The sequence below is a fragment of the Cololabis saira genome, chromosome 4, assembly GCF_033807715.1.
Source record: "Cololabis saira isolate AMF1-May2022 chromosome 4, fColSai1.1, whole genome shotgun sequence".
In the NCBI taxonomy this organism is placed as follows: Eukaryota; Metazoa; Chordata; class Actinopteri; order Beloniformes; family Belonidae; genus Cololabis; species Cololabis saira.
Window position 1 is genome coordinate 46,558,144 of NC_084590.1, and position 18,510 is coordinate 46,576,653.

An 18,510-nucleotide genomic window follows, 5' to 3' on the forward strand; every position below is an offset into this window, starting at 1 on the left:
TAAAAGCCCGCAGCTGTGTCCAGGCACACATGCCCTATCAAAATAAGAGCCTGCAGCTGTGTCCAGGCACACATGCCCTATCAAAATAAGAGCCTGCAGGTGTGTCCAGGCACATGTCCTATCAAAATAAAAGCCTGCAGAGCAACTGTGTCCAGGGTCATGATCCTATCAAAATAAGAGCCTGCAGCTGTGTCCAGGCACACATGTCATATCAAAATAAGAGCCTGCAGCTGTGTCCAGGTCAATTTTCCTATCAAAATAAGAGCCTGCAGCTGTGTCCAGGTCAATTTTCCTATCAAAATAAGAGCCTGCAGCTGTGTCCAGGTCAATTTTCCTATCAAAATAAGAGCCTGCAGGTGTAACCAGGTTACCTTGTTGTTCTTGGTCGGGGTGACGGGCTCCAGGTGGTCGCTGCTGATGCTCACCACCTTCTCCGACTCCTGCATGAACACGGAGCACATGCCGCCCTGCAGAGACCCAGACAGGAACCAGTTAGACCAGCGGTCCCCAACCTTTTCTGAACCACGGACCGGTTTAATGTCTGACAATATTTTCACGGCCCAATCTAAAGGTGTAGCTGATAAAAGCTAAATAAAATGACAAGATCGGTATTAAAAACTCTGGTATTTTCTCTATAGTAATAATAATTATAATAATAATGAATAATAATAATAAAACATCATAAAAAAAATAAAATAAGCGAAATTGTAAATTACCTTTAATATGAGTATTTCTATAAATGTGTTTTTATGTTTGTTTTCTCATTAACGTTATTTAAAGCCAGGCTTTTATTTTATTTGTTATTTATTAAGGAGACCGATATTTAGCGCTTTTATTTTGAAGGCGTCTCGCCGAGACCTCGTAAACATCCGGCGCTTCGGACTTTAACGGTAAAAGTTTAACGGCTGTAGAAAGTGTGTCTGAAAGACTAAACTAGTGTCGGGATAGTGGAGCCTAACTGACACAAAAAGCACCTGCTGATGAGGATTGCTTTTCTTTGCAAATGTTATGCCGTACTTATGTACATATTGAGTTTGGTTGCCATGGTTACTCTCATGTATTGTGGTTAACGGTAGCTGTTATTACCGAGCGAGCAGCTGCTGCGTCGGTCTGGATTTAAGTTAAATTAAACTTATATGAATGTAGAAAGACTAGCTCTATTTTATTCCTTTATAGCTCTTACGGTGTGTTTGCAGTGTATTTACATCCAAGAAATAAAAACATTGTGAACCATCAGTTTGTATTATACCATGTATAATACATTTCAAGCCATAAAGCAAATGAAGCCAAAAAAGTTCAGGCTCCAAACAAAGACTACAATTAAACTGAGTAGATTAAAGCAAATCAAGTATCAGTGAGTTTATTGAGTACGTTTCTACTTTTCTCTGCCATAATGGAAACTTTTTTGTTAATAATTTCTCCTAAATATTCAGTAAAAAACCAGGAAAAGCAGCCCAAATATATATTTTTCAGCCCAATTGGGCTTTGAGGAAATTCTCCTCAAAACGATGAAATAAACCTTTTAATGATGACTGGATACATTCCCTCTAAAATTAAGATTTAAGACAAATTAAGACATTTAAAAGGCCTTATTTTAGGAAAATGGAATTTAAGACTTTTTAAGGACCCGCTGCAATAATATAACAGAACTAAACAGAGTTACTAGATGTTACATTAATCATGTAAACGGCACCTACAGAGCTTTTAAACTCTTCAGATGTTTGGTCTTTATTTGGTAGTTTATTTTGAAGGTCTGCGCAGCTACAAGTAGGACTTTTATTTTGAAAGATGGAGACAGAACCCCGGGTTCTCACCGTGACGCTGCGGATGACGCCCATCTGGCCCATCAGGTCCATGAAGGAGTCCTTGACCCGGACCAGGATGTCGGTGGTGACCCAGTCGCTGCTGCCTTGCTCGATGTTGGAGCCGGGCGTGTGAGGGTTGTAACCCCCGGGGGACGGGGCTCCGGGCGTCATGGGGCTGTAGCCCACCGGGCTGGGGCTGGGACTGGCCTGGGGGGACGGGGAGGAGACGGGGGGGGAGACGGGTCAGAACTGAGGCTGGTACCGGGGAGGTCCAGTCCTCCGATCATAGTAACTCTCAGTATCAGACAAATACACAAACACCTCACTGTTTTTATGTTCACTGTTCCAGTTATTATTTACCAGAAATGATTTATTATTATTAATAATAATAATAATAATAATAACAACATGAACAATAATATTAATCATAACGACGGTTATAATAATAATAATATTATTGATATGAATAATGATAATATTGATAATAATATGAATAATGATAATAATAATTATAATAATATTGATAATAATATGAATAATGATAATAATAATTATAATAATAATGATAATATTGATAAAGATAATAATAATGATAATAGTAATAATAAATAAAACAATACAATTATAATAATATTGATAATAATAATATTGATAATGATGGTCATAATAATATTAACAATACTACTACTACTGCTACTACTAATAAAATTGATAAAAATAATAAAATATTAATTACATAATTAAAAAAAAAATATTGATAATAGCAATAATAATAATATTGATATAAAAAAGATAATGATATATTGATGATAATAATAACAATGATACTACTACTACTAATAATGATAATATAAAAAAGGATAATAATATTGATAATAATAATATTGATAATAAAAATGATAACAATTATGATAATATTGCTGATATTGATAATAATAATAATAATAATAATAATAATAATAATAATAATAATAATAATAATAATAATAATAATAATAATAATAATAATAATAATAATGTAGGCAACCCTAAGTACCCCTTCCCTGCTCAGAGAGGGTTTAAGAGTCTCACTCAGCCCTTCATGAACTGATCGTCAGGTTCTGGTCTAGAACATTCAGGTGAGTAGTAACACAAGGCCAAGAGGGAACGACATCAGCACAGGTCTTAGAGAAGCAGGTGGTTTTAACTGGTACCTGGTAGGCCATGGGGGAGGGCGTGGGGTGGTAGCTGGCGGGCGAGTGTGTGTTCTGGTAGCCCACCGGGGACGGCACCACCTGGTGGTAGCTCTGGGGGCTGGGGCTGGGCTGGTAGGAGCCCTGGGGCGACGGGGCCGTGTAGGGTGAGTACTGCTCCGTGTTGTACCTGGGGAGACGGGGAGACAGCTCTCATGCTGGTTCTGTTCACCGGGACCGGGACCGGGTCAGGTTCTGTTCACTCACATGGCCGGCGTGCCGGGCGTCTGCGGGTTGTACTGGGGGTTGACCTGCGGTGACGGGACTTCTGGGTAACCGGGGGTCTGGGGGTTGGGCGTCCCGCCGTAGCCCTGCGGGGACGGAGACGGCTCGTCGTCGAAGCCGAAGTCGTACTCCTCATCGTTCCTGAGGGAGAGGGGGGTTAGACCGGAGGGGGGTCAGGTTAGGGTTAGGTGTGTGTGTGTGTATATGTGTGTGTGTGTGTGTGTGTGTGTGTGTGTGTGTGTGTGTGTGTGTGTGTGTGTGTGTGTGTGTGTGTGTGTGTATACATACAGGACTGTCAGAAAATTAGAATATTGTGATAAAGTTCTTTATTTTCTGTAATGCAATTAAAAAAACAAAAATGTCATACATTCTGGATTCATTACAAATCAACTGAAATATTGCAAGCCTTTTATTATTTTAATTTTGCTGATTATGGTTTACAGTTTAAGATTAAGATTCCCAGAATATTCTAATTTTTTGAGATAGGATATTTGAGTTTTCTTAAACTGTAAGCCATGATCAGCAATATTAAAATAATAAAAGGCTTGCAATATTTCAGTTGATTTGTAATGAATCCAGAATGTATGACATTTTTGTAATTGCATTACAGAAAATCACAATATTCTAATTTTCTGAGACAGTCCTGTATATCTATTTATACCACGGTCTGTGTGAATACTCGATTCTGATTGGCTGGCAGGTGTAGGTGAAAAGTGATAACCTACACCTAGAAAACAAGTTTGGTCAAATTGCCTGATAACTTTAATATCATTGCGCTGGATCAACTGCCAGGTGGTAACCACGGCAACGGAGATTCAGAGAAGAAGAGCCGGCTACCGCAGGACTGCGACATGAGTGACTACGTTTACATGCAGTTAAAATTCAGGTTATTGCTAATATTCCGTTTACTGAAACATTCGGAATATTCCGTTTTCATGCGTGAGCAAACAGGGTTATCCCTGTATACATGGTAATTCATCATTCAGGATATCTGGATCAAACCAGCGACGCACGGAGAACGTGATGACGCAATTACCGTCATTTCCGCTTCTTCTTCCTGTATCCAAATTCAAAACAAATGCTGCTTCGCGCAACTTTTTGCTCATTTTCTTGTAAATCTTGCTATCCCGGTACTTTCTACCGTCTCCGTGTTTATAAGAACTTCCTGGACTCAAAAGACCAGGATTCCTTGAGAACAGAGCATGCGCAGAAAACAAATTCCTGTTCCGTTTGATGGGGATATTCCGTTTGGTGTTTACATGACCCAATATTCAGGTTTTAAAAGGAGTAACCCAGGGGTCATATTCAGGTTTTTAAAAACCCAAATATGAGCAAATTCGGGTTATTCAAAGAGGTTATTGGTGTTTACATGGCCGTGCAAATTCGGGTTATTGCCAATATTCAGGTTTTAAAAGTGTTATTGATGCATGTAAACGCAGTCAGTGATTTTGTAATTTCTTTTAATTTATTTGGTGAATTTAACAATTTTGATGACTGGGATGTCTGTGTGTGTGTGTGTGTGTGTGTGTGTGTGTATGTGTGTGTGTGTGTTTTCATGTGTGTACCTGGAGGGTGTGCGTATGTGTGTGTGTATGTGTGTGTGTGTGTTTTCATGTGTGTACCTGGAGGGTGTGTCTGTGTGTGTGTGTGTGTATATATATATATGAATGTGTGTGTATATGTGTGTACCTTGAAGGTGTGTTGGGGTTACTGGGGTCCCAGGCTCCACTTTGACCCGGCGTTCTGCTCCCATCATGCAGCGGGGTCTGGGAGCCGTAGTGAGGCGTACGACTTCCTGTTGGACAGAACAACAAGAACCGGGTCAGGGATCTGAGACTCAGCAGGGACGAGCAGGGACCAGAGATCCGTGGTCCTGCTGGTTCTGCTGGGCCCAGTCTCACCGTCGTGCAGCGGCGTCTGCGACCCGTACATGGGTGTCCGGGACCCGGTTCCGTACATGGGCGTCTGGGAGCCGTACATGGGCGTGCGGCGGTGGGTGGACGTCATCCCCGCGTCCCTCTTGGCCCCCCTGCAGGAACAGAACCAGGACCAGAGTCAGAACCGGACCAGAACTGGTCCACCTCCCCGGTGGGGAAGCACAAACATCTGCATCTAAAACCATTTAGGGCAGCGTGGCCAACACGTCAGAGTCAGAGCCACAAGTGGTTACTGTGTTGCTGCAAAGAGCCACGTCAACTACCCATGATCCCTCACTCCCTGCTCTCTCTGAGACATAAAAATACCATTATAAAACGGAAAGGTGAAATCCTGCAATCTGATTGGTTGTTAACTGTGGTATAATGAGCATATACCACGGCTTCTATTCTAAAGCCTTATCACAACATATCATTCCTCGTCAGGAAAGCAACAATGTATCCATGACAACAACCAACTGTTACATATTTTTTGAAGGTTACAGCAGGTAGCAAAAAGTAGCTGGTGTCAAAGTTTATTTTTTATTTTCGTTAATTAATTATGCATGTTCACGGTAAACTTTGATCTCCGGGGAGAGCTAACGATGGATGAATGGATTGAGGAGTGTCTGTCTCTGAAAAAAAAGACTAGTAAAAGATGACATGCAGAGCTGGAGAGATGGGGCTATTTTTTTACTGGATAATATGTATTTCTGATTAATTAAAAACGACATAAAATAGATTGTCTATTCCTCTTTCATATTTACATTATTGGTAACCGTTTTATTAAAGCAATACATCACTTCATGTCGGGCCGGAGAACGCCCCTCAGCTGTGATATAATGAGCGCATACCACGGCCTGTTGTGACGTATTGCTTAAATATTAATATTTAATTTGTATTATATATATTAAACTCTCCCACTCTGTTAAAAACGTCCTGTGTTTATCTTCATATTTTCGTTTGGCCGTGCATTTTTTCCCTGCCATTTTTAGAATGATTTTTTAGAATGATTTTTTGCGCCCCTATAGTTCAACTAGTTGAGCAGGCAACGTATGTAAACCTTCCCCTGTACAGCAATGCGGGTTCGATTCCAGTCGCGGCATATTTTGCCCCCACTTCTTACGTGTCTGTCTTTACTGAACCTATCAAATAAAGTCGCAAGAGCCACGTGACATCGGGCAAAGAGCCGCATGCGGGTTGCGAGCCGCGGGTTGGACACCCCTGATTTAAAAGGTTCCACATGTAGGAACTACAAACAGCCACCAGAGGTCTCTGTAACGCCGCTCTCGTCCACTAGAGGACAGAAATATCTCTTTTCATGTTACGCCGACGACATGCAGATTTATTTGCCATTAACACAAAAACCCAGAAGTCGTTGCCGGATCGTCTGGCTGAAATTAAATCCTGGACGACCTCAAACTTCCTGCATGTAAATCGAGATAAGACTGAAATCCTCATGTGTGGATCTGGTCCAGCAGACTTCTGGCCTTCTGGGTCTCCTTATACCCAACATTAAGTGTTCTGTTTAGATTCACGGGGTGATATTTGATTGTTCAGTCATAAAAAAACTGTTTTTTAAAAGTAGAAGGATACTTGGAGACACTAATTCATGCTTTTATTAGCACCAGACTGGATTTATTGCAACTCTCTTTATTTTGACCCGGACCAGAGACTCGTGTTCCGCCTACAGCTGCTACCAAACATGCACATACTGGCTCCCTGCTGCTGTTAGAATAGGTTTGATCATTTTATTAATTGTTTTTAAAGCTTTTAATTAGGGGTGTAACAATATATCGTGCCATGAAATTTTGCGATACAAAAACGGTGCCTTTAAAGGGGACGGTACGTACATGGTGGTTAATCTCTGCCGGTCCACGGAGATGGTCTGGCAGGTGGAGTGAAGCTCCACACGGGCCGTCGACTCGGTGGCGTCTTTCACCACCCCGATGTAGCCTGGAGGATGGGGGGGGGGGGGGGGGGGGGGGGAGGAGGAGAAGAGGAAGATCAGAGTTCATGGTAACGCCGGGTGAACCAGAGATGCACCGATCGATCGATCGGTATCGGCCCGATAACGGCCCTGTGGGTTTTAATCAGAGATCAGAAAATAATCAAAACAGCCGATCAGAGACGTTTACAACAACAACAACAACCCGCCGCCAGCGCTGCGTTCCCGCATCTCAGAAAAGAACAACAAATTTGCAGTTTGCAAAGTGTGTGAAAAGGAGAAACCCCGAGGAAGAATGTTACAAAAGAATTTCAACACAACGAAGTTGATAAGATATTTGAAAGTTTTTCACACAAAGGAGTAGGGCTGTTCGATTTTGTCCAAAAATAAAATCTCGATTTTTTTCTCTCAAAATCCGATTTTCGATTACGATTACAATTATTTTGTGAATTGACAAAAGGCAAAGAAATGATTTCAAATATGCTGTTTTTTTATCGAACATTTGCCCCATTGGCCTTTAAGTGCAAACTTTGCTCTTATTAAACCAAAAATGAATGAATAAAGTGCAAAACTCTGTAAAATAAGTTTAAAAAAAGTTTAAAAAAATATAATATAAAGTTTTATCTCTGAAAAAAAAAATCAGCAAATCACCACTTGCAAACATACAGTAAGTTATATTTCCAATTAAATAAAACAAGACATTTTCTAATTAAACTAAACTGGGTCTTTGCATGCTAAATAATAATGCAACCCATGAAGGAGGTAGAGGTGTGTAATGTCAGTCATTACATTTGCTGTTCACATTTGCAAGTTTTTTGCAAGGAACACGAGCCGGTCTACCGCGTTAGGCTTGAGGTCTACCCGGTGGCATGTTACAACGCCCCCTCCTACACTAGAGAGCCTCTCCGATGGGGCACTTGTCGCAGGTATTGAGAGGTATTTCCATCAATCATTAATATGGTATCAATCATTAATATGTGTGCAGACAAGGTTAAAAAAAAATAAATAAATAAATTAGAAAAAAAAAAAGTGAAAAATCGATTTTACGATTTTCACGTTTTAACATCGTTCTAATTACATAATCGCGATTACGATTTAAAATCGATTAATCGAACAGCCCTACGAAGGAGTATATTGAGTTCTCAAAGTTGTCTGCCGCTAAAGCAGAGAAAGAACAGGAAGCAACGTTGCTAACTCAGTTGAACGTAACAGAGACCTATAAATGAAAACAAGAGAAGAACTACATCCTACGGTAATGGATTCATAAGTCTTGATCATCAGCCGGTTTTTGTTGTAGAAGACGTCGGGTTTAAACGCGTCGTTAGCTGCTCGGATTCGCAGGTTGGGCTTCACTCACAAGAGTTTCCTCACAGGCGGCGGATGCTATCGCTAAAACTTTCACAAAGGTTAATAATTCATAATTAAATTTTAAGATTTAATTCCTCTTTCCACAGGAAAACTACTGCCTTTATCAGGGCTGGAGAGCAGCCGCAGTCACAGCCCAAACCAGCAGCCGGCCTCCTCACCTCAGCAGTTGACTGGGATCTACAAGTGGACTTGGGCAAGCAGCTCAAGTTTCCAGAGCACATCACAACAACGTCTTTGAGGCCAGACATCGTGCTCTCATCAGTGTCTGCAAGGCAGGTGCTACTGATAGAACTGACAGTTCCCTGGGAGGACCGAATAGAGGAGGCGAACGAGCGGAAGCGGTCGAAGTACCAGGAGCTGGTCGAGCAATGCCAAAGAAGAGGCTGGAAGGCTGTGAGCCCGTTGAAGTATCTGTAGAGGGTTTGCTGGCCGCTCGCTGTGCAAGGTGTTCACGCTACTTGGCATTACGGGGGCTGCAAAAAGGAAAGCCATCAAGTCCACCATGGAGGCAGCAGAGAGAGGCTCGAGATGGCTTTGGATCAGGAGGAGCGATCTGTGGGCCAATGCTACTGGGACACAAGTCGGGGCTTGATCAACCCCGGCTGGGTCACCTGAAGGAGGGGGTATGATTGTTGAAAGACCCGAAACCCCGATGATCTCAGGTACATCACTGATGATGTGTCCCAGTGCATCCTAGGATGTATCTTTTACTCAACTTTTAGAGAGTGACATGTCTGCTGTTTGTCTGTGTTGCTGCACATGTTGTTCATAATTATTTATTACCACAGGAAAGCTGAAGCTAGTGAGCTACAAGAGTCTCTAGAGGGTGAAATATTGCACTTTGCCTCAGCTTGCAATAAAACAGTCAATTCATGATACTTTCTCATCTCCTAATTTTGATACCTAATAATATGATGTCAGTGTCGTGTACATGAGACAACACTATTGAAGAATTTATGGATTTCACACCGTGATCGGTGATCAAAATCCCGATCGGTGCATCTCTAGTGAACCAACAACCCCCATTTCTCACCTTTGTAGGGACCCTGGCAGATCCGAACCGTCTGACCAATCAGCTCGTTGTCTCTCCGCCCTCGGCCCCGCCCCATTCCGCCCCCACCGCCTCCTCCTCCTCCTCCTCCTCCTCCTCCTCTCTGCTGGGCTCCTGGGGGACAGAGGAGAAAATCAGCATCACTTCATCACTTCATCACTTCATCAGTTCATCTCTGTAAATCACCAGAGATTAGAAAGACCAAACTCCACAACGACTTTCTGCAGAAACTCAGATCTCAGTTTAGAAACGGTAAAAACGTCTCGGCAGATTTACTGCCGCTGATCCGGATCCAGGCAGGTCCGAGTCCAGAAAACCTTTTAGGAAGATAAACCGGCTGAAACAGCAAATACACTCTGGAACCCTTTAAACTATAAATAAAGACCTGCAGGGACCGGGGGCCTCATTTATAAAAGAGTGCGTAGGATTCATACTGAAAGTGTACGTGCGCTCAAAAGCCGAAAATGGCGTGTGCACACTTGCACGCAATGTTCTCTTTATAAATCAGAGTCCAGCTGGAAGGTTTGCGCATATCCGCATATTCGCCTCATATCCCGCCCTCTACACGCCCACTTCATACCATAAATGGGCAATGCAAACTACTTTATGACTGTATTTGCATATAAATGAGCCTGCTGAGCATGCGCAGCGGCTCCTGCAGCCTGTTTCTGCTGCGCGTCAGGATGAAAGACATGTGTCGAGTCGGTGTTCTGCCGAGCTGTCCTACCTCGGCAGAAAATACTACCGTACGATCCCTGTTTCTTTTATCTCAGTTTCTTTTTTTCAAAGGCTTTTTCATGCAAATAGACGATTTAACAGCAGGAAGTCAGAATGTGTTTCCACATAGGCATCAACATGTATCTATGTGGAAGCATGATCTGACGGGTTTTTTTCTTCCGCCGAAGCGTCGTACACATAGATCTACCGTATTGTCCTGAATATAAGACGACCCCCTCTTTTTCAAGACTCAAGTTTGAAGAAAGACTTTTTGAACACCAAATTCAATTTTTATACAGAAAATAATTACAGTACATCTGAAACAAATGATTATAACAATATATTCGAAAGAAAAAGCATGTTATTTTGCCTCATTGAAATCATTATCTTGAAGTTTGCATCACAACTTCTCCTCAGCTGCCGGTTTACCTGCCGAACTTCCACCCACTTTTCTCCAGATTGTCGCTACGTTTCTCCACTTTCTGTTATCTCTTCTCTTATTTTCTTCTCTTTTCTTTCTTATACTATTTTTTATTTTTCTTCTTCGTGACAGGAGTTCGCTTTGGCCTGGGGAGTTAAGTTCAGCATTTGCTTTAAAGATATCTGGCGCCATCTAGCGTTGTGAATGGGTATAATGTCTAGACCCCGAATGGAAGACGACGCCCACTTTTTCAGTCTTATTTCAATGCAAAAAACACCGTCTTATATTCAGGCCAATACGGTATGTAAAGCACATTCTGACTTCCTGCTGTTAAATCGTCTATTTGCATGAAAAAGCCTTTGAAAAAAGAAACTGAGATAAAAGAAACGGGGATGGTACGGTAGTATTTTCACCTCGGCAGAACACCGGCTTGGGTGTACATGGATCCATAAGTCTGATATGTGATGACATTAAAAGTATGACATGAATCTGGCTTCATTTCACCACCTCACCACCTCACCGCCTGCGTCGCCAGTTCCCCAGATCTTCAAAATGTTCGTGCGCGAGGGTCAGGGTTGGCGTAAAGATACGCACATTTTCCGTTAGTTTTTATTTTTAAATCCCAACCTTTGCGTAGAAGGTGGCGTGTGCATATTTCAAGCCCTGTTTTGTGCGCAAGCGAGCTTTATAAATGAGGCCCCGGGTCTGGTTCTGGATCTGGACTCACCTCCGCCCCCGTGGTGCATGGGGCTGCTGATGCGCGGGCTCATCGGGGCGAAGCCTCCCACCGTGAAGTTGGTCACGTCTCTCGGCTGAAACGGCAAAAAGGGAGATACAGTTTAATCTTCTGGGAGGCTTTTACTTTGAAACCAGCTCGCGTTGCTTTCGTCAATGAAAATTGACGAAAATTATGACTAAATATCGTCGTCAAAGAACCTTGACGACTGAGGAAAACGAGATGCAACGAGAATGCTGGTCATGTGACGATAACGATGATTAAATATATAATGCAATATCATAGAGGAATAAAAACCAGACTAAAATGTAGATTACAAAATAAAAACTCTGCTAAAATGTGTCTTAATTTTCGTTGACCAAAAAAAAAAAAAAAAAAAAAAAATATATATATATATATATATATATATATATAATTTATTGATTGATGGTATGACTGTTACCTTAATTTTATGTCTTTTAACTTACTTAATTTATTTTATTTAACATTTTATGTCTTGAGCTGTTTTGTCTTGTGATTTATTCTGTACAGCACTTTGGTCAGCTGTGGTTGTTTTAAACGTGCTTAACAAATATAATTGGATTGGATAGTTTATTGCACTGGATAATCAACCATTTTCAGTAGTGCAGGATGCAGGATTCAATGTAATCCACCTAGCCGGCGCTACGTTCATATAAAAAATACAAATATATTAAGTATTGGAATCGACAGATATGACCCTGAAGATATCGGATATCGGTCATTATCTGAATATCGTGCGTCCTGACTAAATATTAGGACTAGATGAGCAGGGGGCGTCGCTGCAACCACGCTTCAATCTCTGAACAAAGTTACGCAGACGAGTTCCATGCCTCAGCTGCAGACGTGACCCGGTCCAGGTTCCAGGCTCGGCTGACCTGCTGCAGACCCGGTCCAGTATGTAAACAACCGCTGCGTCTAAAGTAAACTGACGGGACGCCTCGGTCTGACGGCTGACACTGTTTATAGTGAGAGACTCCGGAGAGACTGCACTTCCTGAGGACCAGGATCCATCAGTCTGCTGGGGAGAGATCAGTTAACATCTGTCTGCTGGGGAGCAGAACCAGAACCCGAACCAGAACCAGAACCAGAACCAGCACCAGCACCAGCACCAGAACCAGCACCAGAACCAGCACCAGCACCAGCACCAGAGACTGATGAGGGAGACTGGTTCTGTTCTGGACCCTCTGGAGATGATTGGAGGAGGATACAATGAAGGGAGATCCTCCAGACCAGATCGGTATTAGAAACTGTGGTATTTTCTCTATAGTAATAATAATGAATAATAATAAATAATAATAAAACAATTTTCGAAAAAATATAAAATAATGGAAATTGTAAATGATCTTTAATATGTGTATTTCTATAAATGTGGTTTTATGTTTGTGTTCTCATTAACGTTATTTAAAGCCAGGCTTTTATTTTATTTGTTTTATATTAAGGACACCTATATTTAGTGCTTTTATTTTGAAGGAGTCTCGCCGAGACCTCGTAAACATCTGGCGCTTCGGACTTTAACGGTAAAAGTTTAACGGCAGTAGAAAGTGTGTCTGCCGTATTTCTGTCCAGCTTGCGTTTGGTTGCCATGGTTACTCTCATGTATTGTGGTTAACGGTAGCTGTTATTACCGAGCGAGCAGCAGCTGCTGTGTCGGTCTGTATTTAAGTTAAATGAAACTTATATGAATGTAGAAAGACTAACTCCATTTTATTTTATTTTATTCCTTTATAACTCTTACGGTGTGTTTGCAGTGTATTTACATCCAAGGAATAAAATAAAAACATTGTGAACCATCAGTTTGAGAGTCATCCATCATCAGTCGGGGATGTTACGGAAATTATTTTTTCTTTTCTGGATCAATAAAGTGTTTCTGAAATGAACCGACTCTTTGACCCCAACAACACTCAACTCTGGTTTACTGTTTTGTTCCTGAAACTTCCCGATCAGAACCACAGATGTTAGACATGATTGACGGGTCAGGTGTGCAGATGTTCAACGTGATTGACAGGTCAGGTGTGCAGATGTTACACTGCAAAAACTCAAAATCTTACCAGGAATATTTGTCTTATTTCTAGTTAAAATGTCTCATTTTTAGTCAAAAAATCTCATTACACTTAAAACAAGAGTCATTACCAGAAAAATAACTTATTTGACAATTTTCACCTGTTTCAAGTAATTTTTCACTTGAAATAAGTAGAAAAATCTGCCAGTGGGACAAGATTTATCTTCTCATTACAAGCAAAAAAATCTTGTTCCACTGGCAGATTTTTCCACTTATTTCAAGTGAAAATCTACTGGAAACAGGTGAAAATTGTTGTTTTTTCCAGTGATGAGTCTTGTTTTAAGTGTAATGAGATTTTTTGACTAAAAATGAGACATTTTAACTACAAATAAGACAAATATTCTTGGTAAGATTTTGAGTTTTTGCAGATGTTAGACATGATTGACAGGTCAGGTGTGCAGATGTTGGACATGATTGACAGGTCAGGTGTGCAGATGTTAGACATGATTGACAGGTGAACCCCCCCAGCCTCACCTTGGATCCTCCGGCCAGCACCAGGTGCCGGGTCTTGCAGACGAACATGCCTCCGTTCTCCACCAGCTTCTTGCAGTGCAGGAAGGCGAAGCCCCGGAACAGGTGTCGGATCTCGCCCTCGCGGCCCTGGAGGGGAGGGGTCAGAGGTCAGCGTGGCGAGGGGGGGGACCAACGTCAACACCGGTGGACGCCCCGTCTTACCGAGTGTGGGCCGTCGATGACCTTGACGATGTCCTTGACGTGGATGTTGTTCTGCTCTGAGTCCAGCGCCACGGCGAAGCGGTTGTCCTTGCGGCGGTTGACGGCCTGGTGTCGCACCGTCAGCACTTTGCCGTGCATGTTCAGCACCTGGAACGTCTCGCGCTCCAGACGCACGATCACGCCTACCGTCTGGGGGTCCAGCTGCACCAGCTCGCCCCACTCGTGCTGCCCGCCCGCGTCCACGCCCGACGCCGTCTCCGAGCAGAGCTGCAGGTCCCGGGGCAGCACCTTCAGCTGGGGGGGAAGGGGGGAGGAAAGGGGGGGGGGGTTAGATGTTGGGGTCAGAAGTCGGGTCAGAAGTCAGAAGTCGAGTCAGAAGTCAGAAGTCGAGTCAGAAGTCAGAAGTCGGGTCAGAAGTCAGAAGTCGGGTCAGAAGTCGGGTCAGAAGTCGAGTCAGAAGTCGAGTCAGAAGTCGAGTCAGAAGTCAGAAGTCGAGTCAGAAGTCAGAAGTCAGAAGTCAGAAGTCGGGTCAGAAGTCAGAAGTCGGGTCAGAAGTCAGAAGTCAGAAGTCAGAAGTCGGGTCAGAAGTCAGAAGTCGGGTCAGAAGTCAGAAGTCAGAAGTCAGAAGTCGGGTCAGAAGTCAGAAGTCGAGTCAGAAGTCAGAAGTCGGGTCAGAAGTCAGAAGTCAGAAGTCGAGTCAGAAGTCAGAAGTCGGGTCAGAAGTCAGAAGTCGGGTCAGAAGTCAGAAGTCGGGTCAGAAGTCAGAAGTCCAGTCAGAAGTCGAGTCAGAAGTCAGAAGTCAGGTCAGAAGTCGGGTCAGAAGTCGGGTCAGAAGTCAGAAGTCGAGTCAGAGATCAGAAGTCGAGTCAGAAGTTGGGACAGAAGTCAGAAGTCGAGTCAGAAGTCGAGTCAGAAGTCGGGACAGAAGTCAGAAGTCGAGTCAGAAGTCGGGACAGAAGTCGGGACAGAAGTCGGGACAGAAGTCAGTAGTCGGGTCAGAAGTCGAGTCAGAGGTTGGGACAGAAGTCGGGACAGAAGTCGGGACAGAAGTCGGGACAGAAGTCAGTAGTCGGGTCAGAAGTCGAGTCAGAGGTTGGGACAGAAGTCGGGAGAGAAGTCGGGTCAGAAGTCAGTAGTCGGGTCAGAGGTCAGAAGTCGAGTCAGAGATCAGAAGTCGAGTCAGAAGTTGGGACAGAAGTCAGAAGTCGAGTCAGAAGTCGGGGTTAGGGGTCAGAGGTCGGTACCTACCTCGTGCATGGTGAGGTCGGAGAAGAGGATGACGAAGTTCTCCTCCACCCGGACGATGAGGCCGGTGTCGCCCTCGTACCGCCCGGCGATCACCTTCACGTGGTCGCCCATCCGGAAATACTTCCTCAGCTCGTGGGCCGGGAACTCCAGGGGGTCCTGGAAGATTAGATTAGATCAGAGCCATGTGGGCGGAGCTTATGTGGAGACGCTGCAGCATCAGAGCCATGTGGGCGGAGCTTATGTGGAGACGCCGCAGCATCAGAGCCATGTGGGCGGAGCTTATGTGGAGACGCCGCAGCGTCAGAGCCATGTGGGCGGAGCTTATATGGAGACGCCGCAGCGTCAGAGAGATGTGGGCGGAGCTAGTGGGGGCGTGGCGCTCAACCCCCCTCATTGTGCTCATCTTTGTTTTTAACATTATTGCAATTTCAAGTGCTAGCTTAACTTAACACTTAACCAGCGTTTCCTCAACAGCTTCCTGCAAATATTTCACAATAAAAGCATTTTATAGAAATTAATGTTGCATGCTGAAATGGTGGAACTAGGGGGCTCTTAATTTGAAAAGGATGCAGATCGTGTTACGTTGTGTATGTGTGTGTGTATGTATGTATGTATGTATGTATGTATGTATGTATGTATGTATGTATGTATGTATGTATGTATGTATGTATATATATATATATATATATATAAAAATACGACTAATTACACAAAGAGTAAAAGAAGGTCATGTGACCCTCTGTAGTTTAGGTGGATAAAGGTTTCTATAAATGTCGGAGGATCTTTTTTTAAATATATATTTTAGTATCACGGACTCCTGGTTGAGAATCACTGGTCCGGGGTGTGTGATAATCGTGTGTGTGAGTATATGTGTGTGTGTGTGTGTGTGTGTGTGTGTGTGTGTGTATATTTGTGTGTGTGTATATGTGTGTGTTTGTACCTTCAGGTCCTCGTGTTTGGGCATGATGGTGATCTTGTTTCCGTCCACACTCAGGATCTTCCCCTGCAGGTTGATCAGCTCTCCCTCACAAACCTCCACGTTGTCTCCGGCCTGCAGGTTGTGTTCCCGCTCCTTACCTGGACAAACAGGTGGCAGCTCAGATTCTCATCCTCCTCTTCATCTCATCTCCTCATCTCATCTCAGCATTTCATCTGATCTCATTAACGCATCTCAGCATCTCCTCATCATCTCCTCATCACATCATCTCATGTCCTGAAGCATTCCAGTTCCAACTATCGAGGGAAAGCGTGCAATGTCATGTTGCCTCAATAAATGTCAATTTTTTTCATTCATTAACATTAAAAACATATTTTAATTGGTGGCAAAATGAGAGTAAAAGGTAAAAAAATGTAATAAAACTGAATTCCCAAAAAATTTAAAACGGAAAAAATTGATTGATTGTTCAAGGTGGACCCTGTAGGAGTTGGAGTATAGAGTTTGTCTAGAGTTTCCAAGATGAAGTAAGATGCCTGGGAATCGGCATAATACGGCAGTTTTAAGTAAAAACACGAATTTAACACACGTCTGTTCAGGAAAATTAAGACGCTCGAATGAGGGTAACAAAACCCGGAAGGACCAGCGAGCGTTCAGCGTCTCCGGGGACTGGATCCTACCTGACTCCGTCACCACCTCCAGGTCGATGCCCTCCGGCTGGTCCTCGAACTTCTCCAGCTCCGACAGCGTGGGCTTCACCCCGTCTGTGATCTGGGGGTCAGAGGTCAGCGTTAACACCTGAACCTCAGGACCAGCGAAGGTTGAGCTGGACGGATTGCAGACTCACCACGGCCGACATGGCGAAGCTCTTGAACAGGAAGCCCTTGCGGCTGTAGCGGTTTCCCTCGAAGATCATGAAGTCTCCGTCGTGGCTCACCTCCCCGCCCAGAGACCTGCGGAGAGCAACACACTTCATCTGGCTCCAGAACCGGACCGGGACCTCCTGGACCGCCCCGGCAGAAGACCAAGGCAGAAATATTCCTCAACCAACCTTTTTCACGGACCAAAACTAAATAAAAAGTCAGATATGACGACGAAAACTATGACGAAATATAACTGACGCTTTAGTCAACGAATAAAAACGAGACGCAAATGTTGGGAGGGACGAACGGACGAGAGATCCAATGTGCAAGTCTCATTGTGAGATTGATCTATTCAGAAGCAAGTGGCGCTTTTGCATTAGTCTCACTTCTCCCCGGTTCTACCCGCTATGGCCCCGTTTTGCGCTTTCGCACTAGGGCTGAGACGTGTAGAGCCGCTCCAAGTCGGTACTTTTTTCTGTAACCATTTTAGCCAGGTTCTTTGCGGGCTGAGAAGGGACTATTTCTGAGGTCACCACCCTCCTCGCCACTGATTGGTCGGGGGACGGGGACGTCACCACCCTCCGCGCCTCTGATTGGTCGGGGGGCGGGGCCGTCAGACGTTTGAATCAGGAAGCGGGAGTCAGAGCGAGGCGACCCGCGGCTCGCGGCGATTTTATTATAAAGCACAAAACGTCTGTTTGGTGATCCAACTCTGAGGTGCAGATGTTCATAAACCTGGTGGCTGTCGAGAAAAAATTAAAAAAGCGATGTAGACGGGCTGTTTTACTCTCAGCCGCTCCGGCTCCAGCTGATTTCTCATCAGCGCTGACGTGAACAAAGGTGTTGCGCAATCGAGTACGTCACAGCAGCTTCACCCAAACCTGCCCGCTTCTCCCCTGGCAGTGCGAAAACACACAGTGGAACCGTGTAAAGCCGCGCGGAGCCGAGTCGGGCCAAGTAAGTCCTAGTGCAAAAGCGGCAAAGCCTAAAACTCTGATATTTAGTCGACTAAAACTAGACTAAGACTAAAGCTCTTATGATATTTAGTGGATTAAAACGAGACTAAAACTTAAACTCTTATGATATTTAGTCGACTAAAACTAGACTAAGACTTATGATATTTAGTCGACTAAAACTAGGCTAAGACTAAAACTAGACTAAGACTAAAGCTCTTATGATATTTAGTGGACTAAAACGAGACTAAAACTTAAACTCTTATGATATTTAGTCGACTATAACTAGACTAAGACTTATGATATTTAGTCGACTAAAACTAGGCTAAGACTAAAACTAG

At 43.6% G+C, this 18,510-nt stretch overlaps 1 protein-coding gene across 1 annotated transcript in view; it reads right to left on the reverse strand.

The window, feature by feature from the left end:
* Window positions 1-18,510, reverse strand: part of supt5h (SPT5 homolog, DSIF elongation factor subunit) — a 37,781-nt gene that overhangs the window by 1,029 nt on the left and 18,242 nt on the right. Inside the window, exons 14-28 of the mRNA XM_061719935.1 lie at window positions 17,201-17,306; window positions 17,034-17,124; window positions 16,360-16,496; window positions 15,420-15,575; window positions 14,172-14,465; window positions 13,971-14,096; window positions 11,408-11,492; window positions 9,525-9,656; window positions 7,029-7,131; window positions 5,164-5,291; window positions 4,952-5,057; window positions 3,245-3,403; window positions 2,999-3,167; window positions 1,815-2,012; window positions 372-467 (exon numbers count right to left, since the gene is read on the reverse strand). Of these exons, the coding sequence (XP_061575919.1) occupies window positions 372-467; window positions 1,815-2,012; window positions 2,999-3,167; window positions 3,245-3,403; window positions 4,952-5,057; window positions 5,164-5,291; window positions 7,029-7,131; window positions 9,525-9,656; window positions 11,408-11,492; window positions 13,971-14,096; window positions 14,172-14,465; window positions 15,420-15,575; window positions 16,360-16,496; window positions 17,034-17,124; window positions 17,201-17,306 (2,086 nt within the window). The remainder of the gene's footprint in view (window positions 1-371; window positions 468-1,814; window positions 2,013-2,998; window positions 3,168-3,244; window positions 3,404-4,951; window positions 5,058-5,163; window positions 5,292-7,028; window positions 7,132-9,524; window positions 9,657-11,407; window positions 11,493-13,970; window positions 14,097-14,171; window positions 14,466-15,419; window positions 15,576-16,359; window positions 16,497-17,033; window positions 17,125-17,200; window positions 17,307-18,510) is intronic.